Genomic DNA, 20543 nt, shown 5'->3' with positions numbered 1-20543 from the left:
GAGCTTTATTTTAACATCTCCCAACCTGCCTGTCCAAACTCTCAAATCATCTCAGCCATCACAATAAACTTACTCAAGGCATCAGTCTCAGCTTATGGAGCCGAACTAAACCCCAGAGCGAATTGAAACTTGGGTAGATTGGTGTTGGGCTTGCTTGGTTCCAAGCAGACACAACTGACAACAGAAGAAACATCAAAGGGTTTTTTTTTCTAAATACATAGTAAAGGGTGCAAACTGATGTCAGGAAAACCATTGAGCAATTTGGATGAGGAAAGGAGTCCAACAGCTGTTTCTACAGATTCCTGCACAGAGACAGGTTGTGCCAGTCAACACAGTGTCAATATTTAACAAACACATTATCACTTGTTATTATTATTTATCAGTAAGCACCTGGCTAGAAAAAAAAAAGTGAAGTCATCTAAACTTTGGGGTTTTTTTAAGTCAGATTCACCGAGCGGCCATAGAGAGGCAAGAAGCTGATTTCTGTTTTAAATAAAATCTGAATTTGCCCATACACACTTGCAAGTACCAGGTGCTCAAATATCTTTGCTAGAATTGCCTGTGGTGACCTTGAAGACAAGGAATGTCAGCTGAGTCCTGTTGAAAGCTCCAGCATTTTTTTTTTGTGTCAACAGTGCTGCACAGTTTTTGCAGGCCTTCTCTCTCTTAAACAAGGCTTAGCACCAGGTTGTGTCACTGCCACTGGTGTGGCCCCTACACATCAGTGTGCTAGTTAATGCCTGCTCCTACAGTTACCAAGATTCTTTTTGGATTTCCCCTTCCTGCTGTCATTCTCATGGCCTGAGATAAATACTCACACATGCATCTTTCATTTCACACTTTTTTTTTAAGTCTCCAGCTCTGCTGTTTTTTCTTTTAAGCACTCATACTACATGCACACAAATGCAAGATTTCACTTACAGACCACTACAACATCTCAAACATTCAATCAGGTTCATTTTTGCAAAAAAAACATACTGTCTCTGTCTTTGCTTTATCCCAGAAGGCAAGACATCACCAAATGATGAGAATCACAGAAATAGGACATAGGTCTGCTTCAATCTGAAAATCTCCTGTTTCCAAAGTAAAGTAACTAATCAAGAGAAAAGAGAGAACACTCAAAGGCCCAGAAACAGTGGAATTCTGTCAGAGTGGCAGGCTTTTTTTCTTTCTGTAACAAAACAAACAGGATCACAACACAAACGCTCTGAACCTGGAAGACAGAGATTTTTAAGCAAAGAGCTTTTGTGCAGCCCCAAAAGATACCAAATAAAACACATCTTAGCACTCCAAGCAAATTAATTTAAAAGTTTTAAACCCAGAAGAATAAATAAAAGCTTATATTTACAACTCAGAAATAAGTCAAATATGCAGCAACATTCACTGTCATGTACATCTCTCTGTCCAAACATGAGGTAATAAAAATCCCACATGTCCAATGATTTCCATAGGCTTTTAAAGTGAGAATCAAAATAGCCCATACATCACTAATCATTACAGTACTTCAATAAATTAGAACCTTCCTACTTTAACATAAAAGTTTTATAGAACATGATACTAAATTGTAGAACAAAATCAGAGTACAATTAGTATATTTTCTAAGTAATTTAAACTCATTTACCTGTAAAGTAGGTATTGGTGGGGAGAGTGGAACTCGCAAATTTGTAATACCCATTTCCTGGGAAACGGATCCCTTTTGTTACTTCTATATTCATTGTTGCTAAAGATGAATCCATCCTTTCCACCTGGTAGATGGGAGAAGGCCCATTTAGCTCTTCAGGTTCATTCCAAATTATCTTTACCGTTGTGCTGTTTATTCCTTCAACACGAGGGGCACTAAGTTTTCTTGGAGCTGTGGATAAAAGTTGTCAGGCATCATTGTCCATAACACTTGAGCAATTATTTATTGCACATAACAATCTTTGCAAAACATCCTGTTTCATTTCCTGATCTTAAGAATAAACACAGATATCCATAGAAGCTTAGTTAGGAGAGAAAAAAGGCTCAAAAAATATTCTTAATCTTTATGAGAAACTTATTTCAGTTGTACAAGAAATACTTTCTTTGTTTCTTCAGGCTTTAGACAATTATCTCTGTAATTATATCTGAAATATTTTTGTTCACAATCTTTGAGGATATTAATCAACATCTTCATGAAAAGTATATTTGGGTTCCCTCCTTCCTTGATGGGCCTCTCACACCGAACTCCCTGTGTGCATCTGTATGACTTTCATAAGTGGATGTGAGTGAAATCCCTAAGGAAAATTTGAACTTATAACTCTTGTTACATCGCAGCATGGTACATGACAACAGGGGTCTCTTCTCACTGGACGTATCCTCACCAAGAGGAGCAGAACAGCTCTCTGTCCACAGTCCTGCAGTCCCAGCTAGCTGTTCTCACGATGTGCACACCAGACAGCAGCTTATGTTCACATAATGACTCACTTCAAGAAAACAACCCTCTCTAATTTTTCTCCACCAATTCTCCACCAGGACTCCAATCAAGACTGTTTCCACAAAGGTAGCAGCATAAGATAGTTTTACGTTACAGGATGATCTTCCTACCATTAAACCCAATACTCTGGTATTCTTTTAAACACTCTGATAGCATTGGCTACTCTACAGGTGAATTATTAACTAAATTTATTCCGTTTTTTAAATAAAATACTGTACAGTAAGCCACTGGAGGGCAGCATGACCTGTTTGGATAATGACATGATGGTCCTACAGGTGGAAAGAAATGGACAACCTCTGAAACAATAGAAGACGTCATCTGGAGAACAGTTTGCTATGTACAGAATCCATATACATCTTATCTTGCTTTTTTCCTCCTCCTTCTTTCCCTGATAAAGAGAAGGATTTAACAAGAGGAACTTCATTTGTGCCCAGGAAGCGAAATACAATGACAACTTGTAAAAATTACTTGTTCTCATAATGACACAGTAAAGAGCAATAAATGCCTTTCAAGAACAATAAAATCTGAATTAAAATATGGGCCTTCAAAATCTGACATATTACTTCATAGCCCAGCATTGTATGTAGCATGAGTTCTTTAGAGTAGGAGAGATTGCTTCATTTAAAATGAATTAATAGCATCCTTTTAAACATTCCTGCATTTCCAAGATCATTAACATATTTTTCATTTTTCCTATTTGCCAGTAGTTTATTACTTCTTTCTTTTTTCTTTTTCTTTGTCCCCACACCCCATAACTTGATAGATATTCTTCTTGGAGAAAGCAGGGAGTGGGGGAACTGGGAAACTGCCAAAGGCACTATGTGCTGTAAATTCCTGCTTAGGTATCATTTATGATTTCACAATCTAATTAGTATCTCACGCGATGGTAGAAATTTACAATGTCAAAATTGAAGTAATGCAGTGTGAGGTCATAAGCTTCCCTGCATAAGTAGGGCACAGCACTAATGAATTGTGGTATTAATGCACAAGTTTAAATAGAAAACATGGCTTAACAATCAAAACCTCACCTCTGAGGGAACCAGCCTACGTCAGCATTTTAAATGCAAACTGAAGAGGTTGAGCCCTCCAGTAGAGAGTACTGATGGCAAACAGAAATGCTAAAATTCATTATTTTTAACATGCATCCAGCTGACTAGCACTCATGACAATAACTACATCTTCCTTTAAAGTCTAGTATTAATAAACGGTGGTTACTTGGACCATAATTATGGCATCTCTGATACCCAAACCTGAAGCTTTTATGGGCCTTATGCAATTAACTACTTAAATGCATCGTAACACTTGCTTCTCTGACAGGGAAGTATTGATTTTTTAATCATTTTCAAGTCTCCTCTAGCACAAATAAATGTACTACAGTTACAGTTAATGCACTGTGTACACGCATTAAACACTAGCATGACACAATTTATTATTTTGTGATATATGGAACACAAGACTACCCTTTCAGAAAGTAACATCCTTGCTATAGAACTAGTATTGAAACTATAGTCTCCTTGATGCTTGAGAATTCTTGTGCATCAAGACAGCAGCAAACCGTACAGAATAGGTTACAGAAGTATTTAAAAACAAAAATAATAATAATTAAAAAAACCAAATAGAAACTCCAACTGCACACAAACACAGAAGGTCTTGAAATAAATCTGTAGCACTAGCCCAGCAGGGTACTAAATGCTGAAATTAAAAATATTCAACACTAAAAGATACAGTATATATTTTCCTAAAGGTGTCACTGTGGTACCTGTAGCTACTTCTGAAAGATGAATCGAGTATAATTTTACCTATTTAATTTTTTTAACCACGTTCTGTTAAGACACATCTGTCAAAATAATGAGCGTACTGCATTTTAGTGGATTCAAAGTCACATTTTTGTGTATTTTAATTATGTAGTTTTAATGTCTTGCTATATAATACATATTTAATATATTATAAGGCTAAAACAGTATTTAAAAGCCCATGATTGCTGCATGCCATTGTGTAGCAGAGGGCACAGAAAAGACCAATAAAGACAGATGGTCCATACAGCTTATGTTGAAGTCATATATCTAAATATAGATGTTGCTACACAGGTCATTATAAATAAGCCTTTCCCATGTGTTTATGCACACACATGTACAAAAATGAAGTTGGTAAGTAAAGAGCAGTTAATTTTGTTTTGTTTGAAATAATATCATTTTAGTTTTAGGCTCGAAGACAGATGCCAGCGTTTCGCTCTGAACAGATGGTAATTCCATCTAATAGTGCATCTCTGTATTAGTAAGGTCTGTTGTGTATACAAACAGTAATAAACACTAGGTAAGGATCAAAATAAATTTTAATTGTTGACATTAAATTCTGGCAGCCATGGTTCTAAGGATACAATACTCCTTTCTCAAGTCTGTCAGGTTTACTAATACAACTGCTAAAGCTTTTCCATACTCTGCCAGATTCTCGTCCCAGGAATAACATATTTACACTATGGCTAAATTTTACAGGCTTACATATGTTTGAGTAATTTCTGCTCAGCTTACTGTAGGTAGGTATTTGTGTACTCTTCCACTGAAAGTCTCAAGTAGACACTAAATAGTTCAGTAAGGTAACAGCAATGTAAAGTATACAGTTTTTAACTGTTTTTAAGTTGAATCCCAAATGCACACATACAAAAAAGAAGAGAAAAAATGCCCAATTCGAGGACAAAAACTTACAGAAAATATCTTTTCATATTGGAGTTTACCTTGCAGGTAAAATTGCATACCTCACTATGGGTCATGCATTTAATTTTTGATTCCAGTAATTTAGAGGACCTCGAGTTTGACATTGCATTTCAGCTATGCTCCCTTTTTCTGCACTTCACAATGGTATCAGTAATTTCAACAGTAAATGAGTCAAGCAATATTCTGAAAATGTCTTGAGTTTTAAGACATTCTTTAGAGTCCATTTTGGACTTCTTCCAAAAAAAAGAATAAAACCACCCACAATGGACATCAAAAGAAAATTTAGTAACATGGATATGTTGCAATCATATTTCTTTTAAAATAGATGTAATCCACTGTATTTTTTAAAAATCATGAAAAATATATTGCTTCCACCATATGGGACAACCAACGACTCACCAACCGATTTAAGATGCAGCATATTGAGCTGACCATATGTTACAGTGCTGTTGAATGGCTGAGTGATTCATGCCCGTCACATTCTAGTATATCAATTAAAGCTCCTTGAAGTCTGCATGATTTGTGTCTCTGTTATTAAACCTTGCTAATTCATCCCACTTACACATCTGTTATAAATCTCTAGGAGTGCTGCATGATTCATGGCAATCTGTGAGCATGGTACAGCAAATTCTTCTCCTTGTAATTAACAGTAAATTGTTTTACTGCCATGCAATGAATTTTTCAGTTATATTGCAAATGAACTCCTAAATGCACGGTTCTTTCCTAAGAACTGACTTATATTATTAGGCAATTAAAAAGTATTGCTTTGAACCAAAAGCTTTTAATCAAGAGGAATACAACTTAAACATAGCTTTAAAATGTTGCAAATTTGACAGAAAGGAAAAAAGAACAAACTGAGCTGTTTTGAGCTATTTTCTGACATAATATGTGGTTGGTAGGGGAGAAGAAACAAATAACTTTTAATTCCCTACTGACTCCCTTAAACTCAAAGAGCAGTTTAACTACGGTTTGAACACTTGGCAAGACAAGTTTGAGCAGATTCTATTTATCTCAGAAGTTGCTTAAGTCATCTGTCATTACGAAATTTCTCAGATTACTTTACACTTTTCTAATTGTAAAACAGCGTCTTTATTCTTGGAATAAATAATTGGATAATTAGCCAAGCTGAATCATCAGAGGATTCCAGTGCTGCTCAAGTGTTCTTGTCAAAGGTGAAGCAAATTCATTTCAGCTTTGCCTCTGTAGCTTTCTGAAGAGGCTTTGATTTTTTTTTCCTGCTACATTCTTGGCAGCAGCCTCAAATTCATGAGTCCATACATCAAGTCAGTAGTTTAACAACAAATGAAATTAAATTCAAAGAAGGGAAACTAATTGAAGGACAGCAACAAAAGTGTTTGGTAATGTGCTTTTTAATATGGCATGCCACATTTGCATGATAATTTTTCCTTTTTAGCATGGAGCAGAAAGTGACTAGCTTAATGAGGGATTATTCAAGACAGGAATGAACAAAATGCATTCATAACTAAGAACAAAGATTGTATTATGAAACGGAAACAGGCAACTGCCGAGAAGTAACTGGATGATTGGTTTATGCATTATGAATAAAAAGGTAGAAAAATATTTATATTAGTATTCACTAATGACTATATATACAAGATTGTTGTAATTAAAATTATAAATTAACATATTAAGAGTGCTTGTTTAATCACTTTGGGTCCTATTCACAATGAAGAGAATTATGTACATGCATGCAAAACAATCTGTGTTTCCAGGCCAGCAGCAAATGGCCCTCGTATTCCTCTTCTGCAACAAAGGAAACTATACATTTCTTACTACCTGTTTAATGGGTATTGGTGATTTTAAAATTGAGGCATAGCCTTTTGTAGAAAAGCCATCTATGACAGACATAAACAAATGAGGCTTTTGAAAAGGGTCTGCACCCGACCTTATTCATGAATGGGAAAAAATGGACAAATTATTCAGATTAAAAGGGTAATCAAAAAGAAAACAACAAGGAGAGTAAGACAGCCCAGAATTACCCCAGCAAACCCAGAGGCAACTCCAAAGCCCCAAATACAACTGGTTGAGAAGTCTGCCAAGAAGCCAGATGCAGCTGGTGCTGGAAGAATATCTCCTACAAATTAGCTTCTGAACCCTGTAATTGTCATCAAAAGCAAAATATCAGGAATACAATGTGCTGGGGTAAATGGCAGCAATCACAAGGCAAATACTTTGCTACATCTTAAAAAGTGCTTTTTAAACGAATTTAAAAAATTAAGGGCAAAGGAAAGGCGAACTTAATTACAAGAAATAAGCTTAGTCACACAGCAGCTAATGAAACATAGCTGTATAGATTGTTTAAGGCAACCTTTGACTATATGATTTGAGATCAGTAGCATAAGCAATTGTACTGGTCCAAGCAGTCACATGTCTAATTTCATCCTGTTGAAATGACAAAAAATGATGGGAATAAAATGGCATTTCTCTGCCTCACTGAAAAATTTTGAAAACATGCATGTTTTGTATTGGTAATTCATAATTTCATGCAGACACATTGTCAGAAAAAGAAATTTTTAAAGGACCAGGTCTCTCACTGGTATCAGCTAGTAAAGTTCTATAGATTGGTACCAGTTCAGAATCCTAATGAGAGAAAAATCACACAACAAAAAACGCTTTTGAAATTAAAAAAATTTGCCTAAGACCTAGTAAAAACAAAAGGCTGAATGCCATTATCAAAAGTAAATAGGAATTTGAACACAGCAGAAGCCAGAGAAAAGAATAAAGTAAGATTTTGCTCTATGTATTGAGATGAAAAACGTGTAATTACTGCTCTCAGTTACACACATGTAGATCCACTTCATGATCTTGAGATAGCACAGACAAAAACAAAGCTCAAATTGGATTTCAAATTCTCAAATAAAGTATCAACAATGAACTTCTGCCTCATCTATCAGCCAAGGATTTCAGTAGCATGAGCACAATATTGCAGTACATAGAAGTATTTCAAACATCACAAGGATTGTGGTAGCTGCAGTGCCTTAATTTACCATTTAATAGACTGATTAAAAAGTATGAAACACTTTTTAATTAATTGCATATTTAAAAGTCGGCTATGTATGTATTTGTATCTGACCAGACCAAACTGAGGTTCTCTTTCTGTCCACTTACCTCTTTGAGTAACAGGGATGGGTAATTCTCTCCTATTACCTTCCTATGCTTGTTTTGATCTTTCATCTCAATACTGCATTTACTCTAACATTGATCTTCCACCACTTTTTACTATTCTTGGAGCATCACGCATAACTGTTCTTTTATTTAGCTCACCCTTCTGGCTTCATATGCATTTGTAACACTGTCTTTTTACAAAACAGCTCAGTTCTTCGCAATTTTTTTTTGTTTTCTCACACTCTCTCCTCCCATTCTTCTGATTTGTCTTCTATATTACCATTTACAAACATCGTGGGTGTATGTATTGGTGAGGAGGAGTGATTTTGCCAGTCTGACAGACACAAGGACATATGGCCAATTTGAGTTTTCTTTCACTCTACTCCTGCAAATCTACACGAGATATTTCCAGTACAGATGCCTATATTGAACCAAGTTAGAATGAATCCACTCATTAAGTTTGCTTCTGGATTTTAACCAGTCATAGTCCAAGAGACTTCTTACTGAAAAATCAGTAGACCTTTCCTGATGCTTCTGCCCCCTTGGGTGCTATCCTTAAATTCTGCTCCTACATGAAATAGTCTCTTTTCTTTGTCTTTTCAATCTTACCTCAAAATCCCTTACTTTTCTTCCTCAACAATTTTGTTTATAGTGATTTCATGCCCTTGTTTCTGCCTTTGTTTTCATTTTCTGTTTTACAATGCATTAAGAAAAAAACCCCCCACAAGTTTTCAGAGAAAAAGATTAGATTTTAAAGAGTATCTTTTTTATAACTAGGCTTCAAACTACCCTAATGGATCTTAACAAAGCTTAAAAATTACTTGAGACTTCTAGTGGCAAATTTCAAAAGCCACTGGCAATTTCAAAAAGAAGTCCCTTGCTAATACACATCTGTTGGACATGCCAAAATCACAGCCATCAAGATACCCATTGCTTGAAATTGTCCATGTGATAAACCTGTATGCTCCATACACAGAAGGGGAATGGTCATGGTTTTCCATTATCATTCTCCTCGTCCTGCTGAGGATCAGAGGAGAAGAATTAGTCTAATTTAGTATAACCTCTAGCCCAACTTGAAACAATTCAAAGCTCCTGGATTGTGTTATGATGCAAGGGGACCATCATGCTGGAACACATTTCAGTCAAGACTTCCTCCAAAAACTGCCTTTGCCAGGGCATGGAAGGGGACTGGCATCCAGCCAGGAAAGTTGTCTCTTTGCCAGGGAGACATTCCTCCACAAAAAAAAAAGAACTCTCCAACAGTCCTAGAAAGACAATTTTAATTTCATTTTGCACTTTCCAATGACAAAAAAAAAAAAGAAAGTATAGAAATGGACTAAGACTTGAATATCTATTTTTACAAATGCTGGGGATTGTTTCAAGTTTTAACTCCCTTTGATTGTCATCACATAAATACTGCTTCTTTTAAACTGTCTTCGGAAATGCAGTTTTACTGAACCTCACAGAATGAAACATGCACGCACACACACAAAGAATAAAAAATAAAAACCAAACCTCACAGAAACAAAGAAAACCACACACAAAAAATGTGACTTGTGGAAGACAAAACTGCATGCAAAACGTATGTTTTTCAGTTTGCCAGAATTTAAGACATTTTAAAGCAATAACATGCTTTAAAAACATAAAAGGAACACAATACAGCACTAATTCTTTTCTTTCAAGGCTTACAACAGTAACTAGGAAAAGGCTTCACTGCAAAACAGCTAATAAATGGGGACATGCCTGCTATGCTATTTTGTATTCTCCTGTCTTCTCTAATGTGATAGGTCTCTGAGTATTAACACAACCAGGGAGGAGATGGTCATAAACAAGCTGTCAAGCATAACTAAGCTATTGTTCCTGAATCTTTTAATAAATGTATAAATGCAAAGTTGGATCATTTGTAGTAATAAGGTGTGCTGTTTAGGCAATATTTGTTTCCATGGTTATCAGCACAGACTGGAACATCATTCCTCATGGCTGTGTGGAAAGGGATAAAGTCATACTTATACAAGTAGGAGGCTCTGTATATGGACAGCCTTCCACTTGAAAACAAATGGAAAGGCAATGAAACAAATATGAAATGAGGTCAGACTAGAGGCAATATCCCAACACCTTAAATTTCATTTCAGCAGAAAATTTCAGATGTTTTCCTACGTGAAGATGAAATTACATAAGAGAAGTAATCGTAACGATCATCATCACGACATCCATGACAACACCACTAATTGCTTAATGTTTTTAGTTCTAATTGTTTTACATTTTTAGTTAAGCATTTTAGCTAATACTGTAAAATTAATTAACATGTTTTAAATGCCTATACAAAAGGAAACCACAATGTTAAGTGGTCAGCTCCTTTCAGATGATCAGCAGTATGTCACATAGCATGGGTCTGAGCTTGTATTTATAGTATTAAAGAGCCATACTGACTATCTCATTCCATTAATAAAGAGATTTGTAAAGCTGATATTCCTCATAATTTCTCTCTTAAAACCCTCTTGAACCTTCAATGCCCAAGAAGTGAGTCTATGCCAGTCCTTTCTTCAAAGTAATAAATACAGGCTATCTCTGTTCTGGACTGATGTGTATTTTCCCCTAAATTTGTAGACGGTGCCTTTGAAATCCATGACAATGCTACAGAAATTAACTTGAAGACTGAAAATGTATTGAGGTGCACAGGAACATATATGCAGTTTCTTTAGCATGGTTCCCATAGGTATGCAAATACATATCTACAAAGCAAAATCTCAAAATCTCGGGGGGTAAATAAACCAACATTTTCAAAAAAGCAGATCCAAACCATTGCTTCTGATTTAGACACACAAATACACTATATACTTATGTTACTCTTAAAGCCATGCAACTCCTCCTGCGTGTGTTAAGCAAGGCATTGGCACAGCTGGAGCATTTTACATTTCTTGTTGTGAATACATACACTGAAAACCCCCAATGACAAATTAACAACAACTTAGCATCATGAATGAATGAGTGGATGCAGCCACATTTTTGTACCTTCATGTTTAAACAAACACGAACAAAAACTATACACATCATAACTTGCAACTGAGACAGCAGTACACAAATCCTACTGTCATAGCAGAGTATTTTAGACCTCCACTGAAAACATTTTGGGTTTAATCTGTCAAAACAAACAAATAATAATTAAGCAAGTCACTTTGTATTAATAGAACACCTACCCCTGCCACTGCGCATCAAACTAGGACCATCATCATGGTATTCATTAGTAAACCATGTGTCAGCTTTGCACTTTGCTACAGATTGTTCTCTTACCAGCTGCCAAGGTTTGCCCCATGCCTGGCTCACTGGTTACACAACCAATTTGATTGCAGAGAGTAACAGTAAAGTTGTATGTCCTGTAAGGTTTTAATCCCGTTGCTACGTAGGAGAGCTCGTGAGCCTCAGCTATATGCAAAACCTGCAAAGCAAACAGATTGGAAGACAACAGTTGGTTAATAATATTTTCATTCCTGTCATTTAATGGCATGATCACTAGCAAGAAACTTGTCTCTGAACTTGCAGATTCTTTCACTCAGATGTGAGAAAGCCTGAACAGACCAACTGAGGGAGAGGATTATTTTGGAGAGTCTGAACAAGCTGGGATTTAGGTGATAATACTTCCCATCACACTGTTTTATGAGGTAATAAGCCAGTTCCTGAGTGGATAAATGAGGAAACAAAGTTATTGCCTCATAAAACTGTGTGGTGGTGCAGTTATCAGTACAAACAGTGCAGCTACAATTGAGATGACGAAAATGACACTATTAAGTTGTGAAATCTGACCACCATTGAAGGACTGACATGATTAGCAGGCATTAGAAGGGAGAGGAATAACAAATACCTACAAACACTTGCATCTGCTTTACTTTAGTATCAGTATAAGCTATCAGTGGGGGACTGAATAGATTGTAGCACTTTAGATATCTTTGTTATCAGATGCTTTTTTGCATGAAGAATCTTGCAAGCCAGTGACCAGAAGCAATTGACATTTATGTATTATTACCACAGCCCCGAGAACAGTAGTATCCCCAGTTAATAAGCAAATAAACTGAGGCTCATCTGTGGTAATACCAAAAGACAAAATCAGCTCTGAATGAGAAATACAATATGAGAGCACCAGATTCACTACATTCTGATTATGTATCATGTTTCTGCTCATTCCTAAGCTTTTAGTATACTACTAATGCCATGATACTTGTTTGCCAAACCCATTCAAACATTACGACAATATTTTAAAGTCACATATTTTGACTTTTTAAATCTGTTTCTTTCCAGTATTTTAGGTTTCACCACTTCAAAAACTCATCCAGACAAGCACATTCTTAAGGAAAATGTAGATACCTACAACAATATGGCTTTAAGCATATTAGCAAGTACAGCTACAATATAGAACCAGTACATACAAATATCAAGGTCATTGAAATTTTGTTGCACAACCTCATCTCTCCTAATTTTCAATCCCATTTGCCACTGAAAACAAGTCAGATCAGAAAGACAACTTAAAATGCAGAAGTAGTATATAACATTAAATCAAACCTGTAGGTAGAAAAGTTGGATCAGAGAACACACAACAAACCAGGGGGAAAATTAATCACAACTCATCAGAGGACATCAGGTTTTATCAGTTTTATTATTACCAGTTAGGAAAAATTTAATGTAACTAACAATAATACCTGAGAAAATGGTGGCAAGGACCTTTGTTCAGTCATCAAACTGATACTATATCCCATCACTTCTCCTCTTGATACATTATCTTCAGGTTTTTCCCATGACACATTAAGGGAATGCGGTGAAAGAGGGAATACTGATGGAGAGGGCATGAATGCTGGAGCTGAAATAAAGTTAAATTAATAATATGCATAAAATAAATGAGCAATATGTATAATGCAAGCTTCCTCATTGTACTTGTAAAACACTATTTCAGACAATCATTTATTTCCCCTTTCTAACCTTATTTTCAAGTCTAGCTGGAATTTTCACCTTACTTTGGTTAAGTACTTCACTCATCATTCTCCTGTTTTCTACTCTGGCTGTGAATGCAGATTCAAACTCTGTCTGTGTCTTCAAAGAAATACTAATCAACACTACAGTCCTATCCCCTGTAGCAAGTAGGAAAGTACATACAAATGAAAAAGCCTTGAAGAAAAACTTCATGCAACATGGGAAAAAACTGATAAAAGCAAAAAGTGTTCAATACTTCAGCATCTTAAAAGCAATTCTGTTTGCTAGGCCAGTTTGAAATTAACATGTCTCTCACTTCTTACAAAACAGTTCCCCTGTCTTCCATAGTAAATCTGTTAAAGGATTGTTTGCACTGCAGTTAAATCCCCACCTGATTCCTCTGTAATAATAGGATACCAACTCACAGCACTTCTGTTACGTACAAACAACTGCACTAATGGACCTCTTCCCAAATACAATTTAACACTTCTATAACATATAGTATTTAGGAACAGACACGCAAAAAGGCTCATTTTGAAGGAAGAATTCGTTTAGCCTGCTGTTTTGCTGGAGTAAATGACTGAGGACACCATTTTCAAGCTAACAACAAAAAAGCATAAGTAACATAAGAGATGTTTAATTGCTAATCATGGGTTCAATCAGTCTGAAAACCATAGATTTCTACTGAAAGCACTGAAATAAATTGCTGATATTTCAAATAATATGTCAAGTGGCGAAGTCCTTTTGAAAATCTGAAGAGAAGGGTCATAATACAAGAGGTTGTGAACTGGTTACACTTTGATAAAAAGGGGCCATATGAGGACACTTGGCCTCCATAAAAGCACATGAAGAGTTGCAAGGAGTTAAAGAGCACAGTTGGCTGTCTCAAACACGAAAGACTTTGCCATGAGATAAGCACAGAAGGAAGTGACAGGATAACTCTAGGCATGGTGCATGCGAGATCTGTTTTGCTCATTCTGGTTAAACGCACCCAGACAAAAATTCCCTCTTTGGGAAACTGTGAAGAAGCAACGCCTCACACACATATCACCAGTCAAACAAAGATCATCCCAAGTCATGGGACAGTCTTGGTGCAAACACCAAGAACCACTGAAGCTTCCCTGAATATGCTTCTCTGGATACCTGGAACCTGGACTGTAAGATAAGTCACCACAGCAAGAACTTGAGATAAGATAAAGATGGTACTATTGCCCAGATGTTATCTCAGACCCAGCTGGAGGTTAAAAATCCTTGGGAAGAAAAATGTATCACTGATAGCGGACAGTGCAAGATTTATGGGCCATAACAAAAGCCAACTTGGCAATTGTGCTGAAATCAGCTCTGACTGGGTAAAAAGTAATTCCATCAGGGGAGATCATGAACACCAACTCACGGCCCATCAACCCCAGACACCCACAGACTCAAAAAAAGAGAAAGACTGAGTATGTAGACTAATTAGCATTAGAAGCAAGGGAATCATTCAACTAACAGAATAAGAGAACTGCGTAGCCAATGAACATTACTTCTTTCATTGACTAAAATGTATAAATAGCAAAACATTTTGAATGACCTCAGAATCACGACTGAGAAAATCAGAGTGAAGAAGGACCAACAGAACACTGCTGGATCCGTGGGTGGTAACTGTCTTCTGTTGATCACTCTCCCCCCTTTTTTTCCTTTCTTTCTATCTCTAAACCTCACATTTATTGTTAAATAAAATCCATGTAATTGACTTTGCCATATGTCTTCATTTGAACCTTAATTTGGATAGAGGCATCTCTCACTAATGGGGGTCTCAGCAGAAGTTTCGAGCACTACATTCCTAAAAATTCAACCCTTTCAAGGTCTTCTAATTAAAACACTGCTTGGTATATTTTGCAATCTTATAGTTTAAATGTAGCGTTAATTGACATGGATTATTTTCCTCAACAACATGGTATTAAGGTGAAGAAAATGCTTTTGCTTATCATGCTCAGTTCTGAGATAATCTGACCTATCATTAATTAGTTAAAAATGTGATTTTACCCCTACTTAACCACCACTAGACACTTTTATTGAAAATTAAGAATACATGCTAATCTGCATTTTCTTTTCATTTCTATCAAATAAATTCAAACAACTGCTTACCAGCCTCTCCTGTTCGTCCTGATATCCAATCTGAAGATATGCTACCTGCCATGTTTACTGCTAGCACATAAAATTCATACTCTGTGAATGGTTCCAGATCAACAACTGTGGTACTGGTCTGTGGTGGCGCCAAGGCATTTTCATTCTGAGATTCCACAACTGGTTGAGGACTGAGCCATCCACTGCTTTGGAAGATACGAATTTCAGGAGGAAGAAAGTTCCCAGTTGATTTTAATTTCTTCCTCATGTAAAGTTCATATCTTATAATTATACCTAGAGAAAAAGGTCGGAAAAATTAGTAAATTTAAAAGATATCTGGAGTTCCACTAAAATACCAACTTTGTTGTTTTTTTGGTTTTAAGACAAAAAGAAGAGAACTTTGGAGTGACATTTTAATGCCAACATTTTGAAACATATTACTAGATAGGAGATATATGTACATCAGTTTTATGTCAATGTAAACTTACTATATACACAGGAAGGCCTCACCACTCTGAGGTAAAAAAACCAATTGGTGTTGTGGTATGAAGCAATACACAATTTAGGTTGGATCCTGAAAGTAGTTTAACTATAAGATCACAAGAAATCTGACCAGAGATTTCATGCAAAGCCAGGAGATAACTGCAATAAAATTTATGTATTTGGGTCTGTATTAATGCACTAAACTAGAGAGGTTGCTTGGGAGAAACAGCTTTTCTCTTTGTCTTTGGAGAGACCAGGAAATCTGATCAGACATCAAGGCAAATATGAGAATATTACTTAAATCTGCTTGTGCTGGCCATGCCATGGCTTTGGACTGTGAAGAGTATATGACACATGTTGAGGGGCCAACTGCAAATATCATGACCTGCATTGTAGAAACTGCCCCTCTAAGTACATAGTTATTCTTGCGTGCATTCTTCCTGTCCAATGTGGACATAGCTGGAAAATAAGATGCTCAAAGCATAAACTGAGCTCCTCAAAGACAGCTGTCCAATCTGTGAACAAATAAAAATGTTTGTTTTCACATGCACAAATACTTGTGCACATTAGTGCAAGTTCACAAAACTCTATTGCTCACATATTAAAAGCCAGTTTTACCAATAAAATCTGTGGTATCACAGAAGTATCCTACAACAGCTGTGTTCTCAGTTTCAAAAACCTAAAATATTATTACACAAGTTAGACCAGCAACTCTTGGCAATCACCTAATCCCTAACAAAGTTATACTGGTAATAGAATTGGCTACTGCACATGACGGATGGTTTCAAAAACAGACTTCTCTGTTAATTCTTAGATTTTTTTCCATAACTGTTATCAGCTTATTTATTTTTTGCAGGCAATACTACTTCATCTGTCTGAACTAAGCAATCTGGCAAATTAGGAAAAAATTAATTTTACTGTAAATGTTTGATTATAAATGTGATTTTTCCTGCAGCAGATGCCACTGAGTGTAAATCCTGGACCCAACAGTCAGTGGATTTCTGGAAATAAAGAAGAATAAAACACAGACTCCAAGGATACACTTAATGGCAAATAGACGAATTAGGAAAATGCCTTACTTCATTTATCAGTGTATGGTGCATGGACAGGGATATTCTAACGAGATTTGAGGAAATGCTGCTTTTCCCTTGCAAAGACGTTGATTGACAGAAGTAAACACAATATCCTACCATTTGGTTTCTCAGGTGGTGACCATTCCACAGCCAGTTCCGTAGAGCTGATGGTTTCTACAGTCGGTGGGTGTAGTCCTTCTGGAGGAGCCTGTGCAGTAACTACAGTTACTGGCTGGCTCTTTAAGCAGCCTCCACTAGTACAAGCTTGCACAGAAAAAACATATTTTGTAAATGGAATGAGACTCCAAATAATTGCTGAAGTCTTTAAGCCTTCATACTGACCACAAGGCTGCAGATCAGCCAATCTACTACAAGTCAAAATGTATTTCTCTATGGGCCCAGAATCATTGGAGACGCTTGTCCAGTAAAGTAAAACAGAGTGGTGACTAACAGGAAAGACAGGATTTAAATCCAAGCTTCCTACAGGTGTCCCAGATCTCGTTCTGTATGTCACTGAGTCACTTCTTGTAAAACCATGAACGTTGCTGGCTTGGATATAATAGGAGTAGAAGGTATACGGAGCTAACATGGTATCAGTGAAGGTCTGAACACCTGAAACAAACAGGGGAGAAGAAAATTGTGTCAGTCTAAGACATTAAAAATAATCTCAATAGTTATAACTAAAGTCTGTCCAGCTCTAATCCAAGACATATTCATGCCTGTTCACATACTCTTCTTGAGATTATAAACATGGCAATTTCTCAATTTTTTTTAGCACAGGGAAAAGACAGCCCCTTTTATCCTTTATTACCTTCCACGCCACATTAGCATCATTAGAGAAATTATTTTTCCACTGAACTTCTAGTTCCTGCTTTAATCATGAAGAATAATAATACAATTATCTACTCATTCCTCTTTTTCTTGAAAATAATTATTTCAAATGTAAATCAGCATCAATATTAGTGAATATAATTTAGAAAAAAACTCCCAAACCATTGTGCAAACTTTCAGACCTCTGTTTTTGATTAATTTGATAGCATAAGACCAAATATTTCTACTTTGTGTGCTTTCACTTCTTCATTCCTCAACAATGCTTAATATTCCATTTGAAAAGCATTTATCTCAGATAAGTGAAACAGAACTGCAAATAATTTTTAAAAAGTTATATGCAAAGTTTATATTTACCTTCCTCGCCCCTATTTTCCATTATTCTTAGTAGTTTTTTAGCATCTTTTTAGTACCAATGGCCATTAATAGCTCCTGTGCATATCTCAGAAGCAGTTACACATGTTAGTCATCACAGCACAGTATGAATTTATGTACAATCCTAACACCATACATTCTTTTGTCTTAAGAAACAGTTAACATTGAGTAATATATTACTCAGAGCACAGACACTCAAACTTCTGCAAAGCAAATGAAGTGGATGAAGCTATTTCTATGTTCTCTCTGTATATCCACACTGGCAAGTCAGCCCTGAATACAACTTAAAGAAGAGGACCACAGAACTCTGAGTATTGCTAGTATTCAACCTGTGACATTGTAGCACAAAAGCAGCAGATTCAGCCCAGTAACTGCACACAGCACTTCAACTCCTTCTAGCAATCACAGCATTATCACGGGTGTCCAGCACTAACGAGACCACGTTGTGTCACCTTGCAAACTATGATACTTCAGGCAGGGCCAGGGAACAACTCTGCCAGCTGAACTGTGGCTGCTGAGACCTCCTTGTGTGTTAGTAGTGAGCAGGCAGAAGATGCAGCAGCATCTCCCCCTGCACATGGCACGGGTGAGCCCCCACCTCAAATCCTGTGCTCAGCTCTGGACCCTCACTACAAGAAAGATATGGAGGGGCTGGAGCATGTCCAGAGGAGGTCAACAGAGCTGGCAAAGAGTCTGGAGCACAAGTCCTGTGAGGAGCTGCTGAGGGAGCTGGAGAAAAGGAAACTCAGGAGAGGTCTTATCACTCTCTACAACTTCCTGAAAGGAGGTTGCAGCCTGAGGGTAAGGCTCTTCTCTCAAGTAACAGGATGACATGAAATGACCCCAAATTGCACTAGAGGAGGTTGGGTACTTGGTATTAGGAGATTAGATATTAGGAAAAATTTCTTCATGGAAAGGGTAGTCAGGCTTTGGAATGAGCTATCTGGCAGTGTGGTATACACAAGATGTCTGGAAGTATTAAAAAAAGATGTGGCACTTGGGGACATCACTTATAGGTGACATGGCAGAGCTGGTTTAATCGTTTGACTCAATGATCTTGGAGGTCTTTTCCATCCTTAATGAGTGTATGATTTCGTATTTAGTTACATTTATAAGCAATTAGAAAAAAAACTCAATTTGGAGTTAGAATTGTTAGGAACTTCGGGGTTTTTTCACATTTTAGAGCAAGTAGTTAATGTTATTCTCAAGACAAAGACTGCTCTGGGAAACCTGAGGCTGAGGTTTTCCAGAGCAGTTAAGAAAACACTGTTTTAATTGGGCATTCTGCAATACTATCACCCAGGTTACCATGTTGATTGTTCTTAATTTTCCTTGGGAAGTTTAATGTTTCTATAAAACTCTCATTTAGCTGTAAAATAATGTTAATCCAGTTGTACCCTCAGCTCATAAGTATTACAAATTTCAAACTACACCAAGAAAAAAATAACATTAGGAAAATTTCTGTCAGCATTAACAATGTATTTTTGATATCTGAACACCAGCAGATGATTTCATATCACATATTAGGGGGATTTCCAGAAAATGTCAAAAATGTCTTTTGAGAACAAATCTATGTTTTTAAGAAGATAATGTTCTGTTAAATAGAAATATGTTAATGTCTCATTATCCTGTTAAATACATCCAGATTTTTTTTTGCGTTCCACAAAGTATGTAGGTAGAATAATGAAATAATACTCTCAACAATGCACTGTTTCAAGTACATTACTAAATAAATTTATAACAATGAAATACCATAGCTTTTCTTTTGAAATTAGTTTATACTTTTTACTAAAGTTAGGCCTTTAAACCAAATAAAGGACTAAGAATATTATTTTTTCGTTCTCTAAAATTTTTAATGTTTCTTTCTCTCAATTACTTAACCCATGTTAAGTAATTTACATGGGGTCACATACCTTTCCTCACAGTATGTACTGCAAAGTGCCCAAATTCACAACATAATCCACATAGTAACAAACTGTAACATTGCAACATGAACCAAAACATAGAAATGTGAGGTACATTCCAAAGGATCTGGGCTACCATTGAAAAATAGCTTTTTTCTTTTCTTCCCTCTAGGGTACACACCAACAATTACAGAGACTCTACTTCTTCAAAACATTAATGCTGCATTGATAAGAAACTGCAACAAAGTGAAGGAGCTCTTAGAACAGAGGTCAAACCTTAGTGGCATTAAACCACACTCCTTCTCTTAAAAAAAAAAAACTAAAAACCACTTCTGGGCCATGTATACATACAAACAGTATCCAAATCCACTTCCTTTTCTTTGATAAGCAGATCAATTTTAGCACAAAATGGCCTTTCCAGCTTGGACAGTGTTGAATCCTTTAGGACTGCCTTCTGAGGATCCCTTGGCAAGCCTCAACATGAGAGAAGTGGTGCTGCTAAACACAAATCAGGAGCTACACT

At 36.4% G+C, this 20543-nt stretch overlaps 1 protein-coding gene across 8 annotated transcripts in view; it reads right to left on the bottom strand.

The window, feature by feature from the left end:
* The window catches only part of USH2A (usherin), a 368811-nt gene that overhangs the window by 269764 nt on the left and 78504 nt on the right, over positions 1-20543 (bottom strand). For all 8 annotated transcript variants that reach the window (XR_015802194.1, XM_088161172.1, XM_088161173.1 and 5 more), the window contains exons 17-21: positions 17031-17525; positions 15379-15651; positions 12984-13141; positions 11584-11728; positions 1622-1852 (exon numbers count right to left, since the gene is read on the bottom strand). Coding sequence is in view for 7 of the 8 variants with exons in the window: in XM_088161172.1 (XP_088017298.1) it covers positions 1622-1852; positions 11584-11728; positions 12984-13141; positions 15379-15651; positions 17031-17525 (1302 nt within the window). In the remaining variant the exon portion in view is untranslated. The remainder of the gene's footprint in view (positions 1-1621; positions 1853-11583; positions 11729-12983; positions 13142-15378; positions 15652-17030; positions 17526-20543) is intronic.

Source organism: Sturnus vulgaris, chromosome 3 (assembly GCF_052056855.1).
Source record: "Sturnus vulgaris isolate bStuVul1 chromosome 3, bStuVul1.hap1, whole genome shotgun sequence".
NCBI classification, from domain to species: Eukaryota; Metazoa; Chordata; class Aves; order Passeriformes; family Sturnidae; genus Sturnus; species Sturnus vulgaris.
Note: the sequence above shows the minus strand (reverse complement) of the source record. Positions and strands in the feature narration are given on the sequence as shown.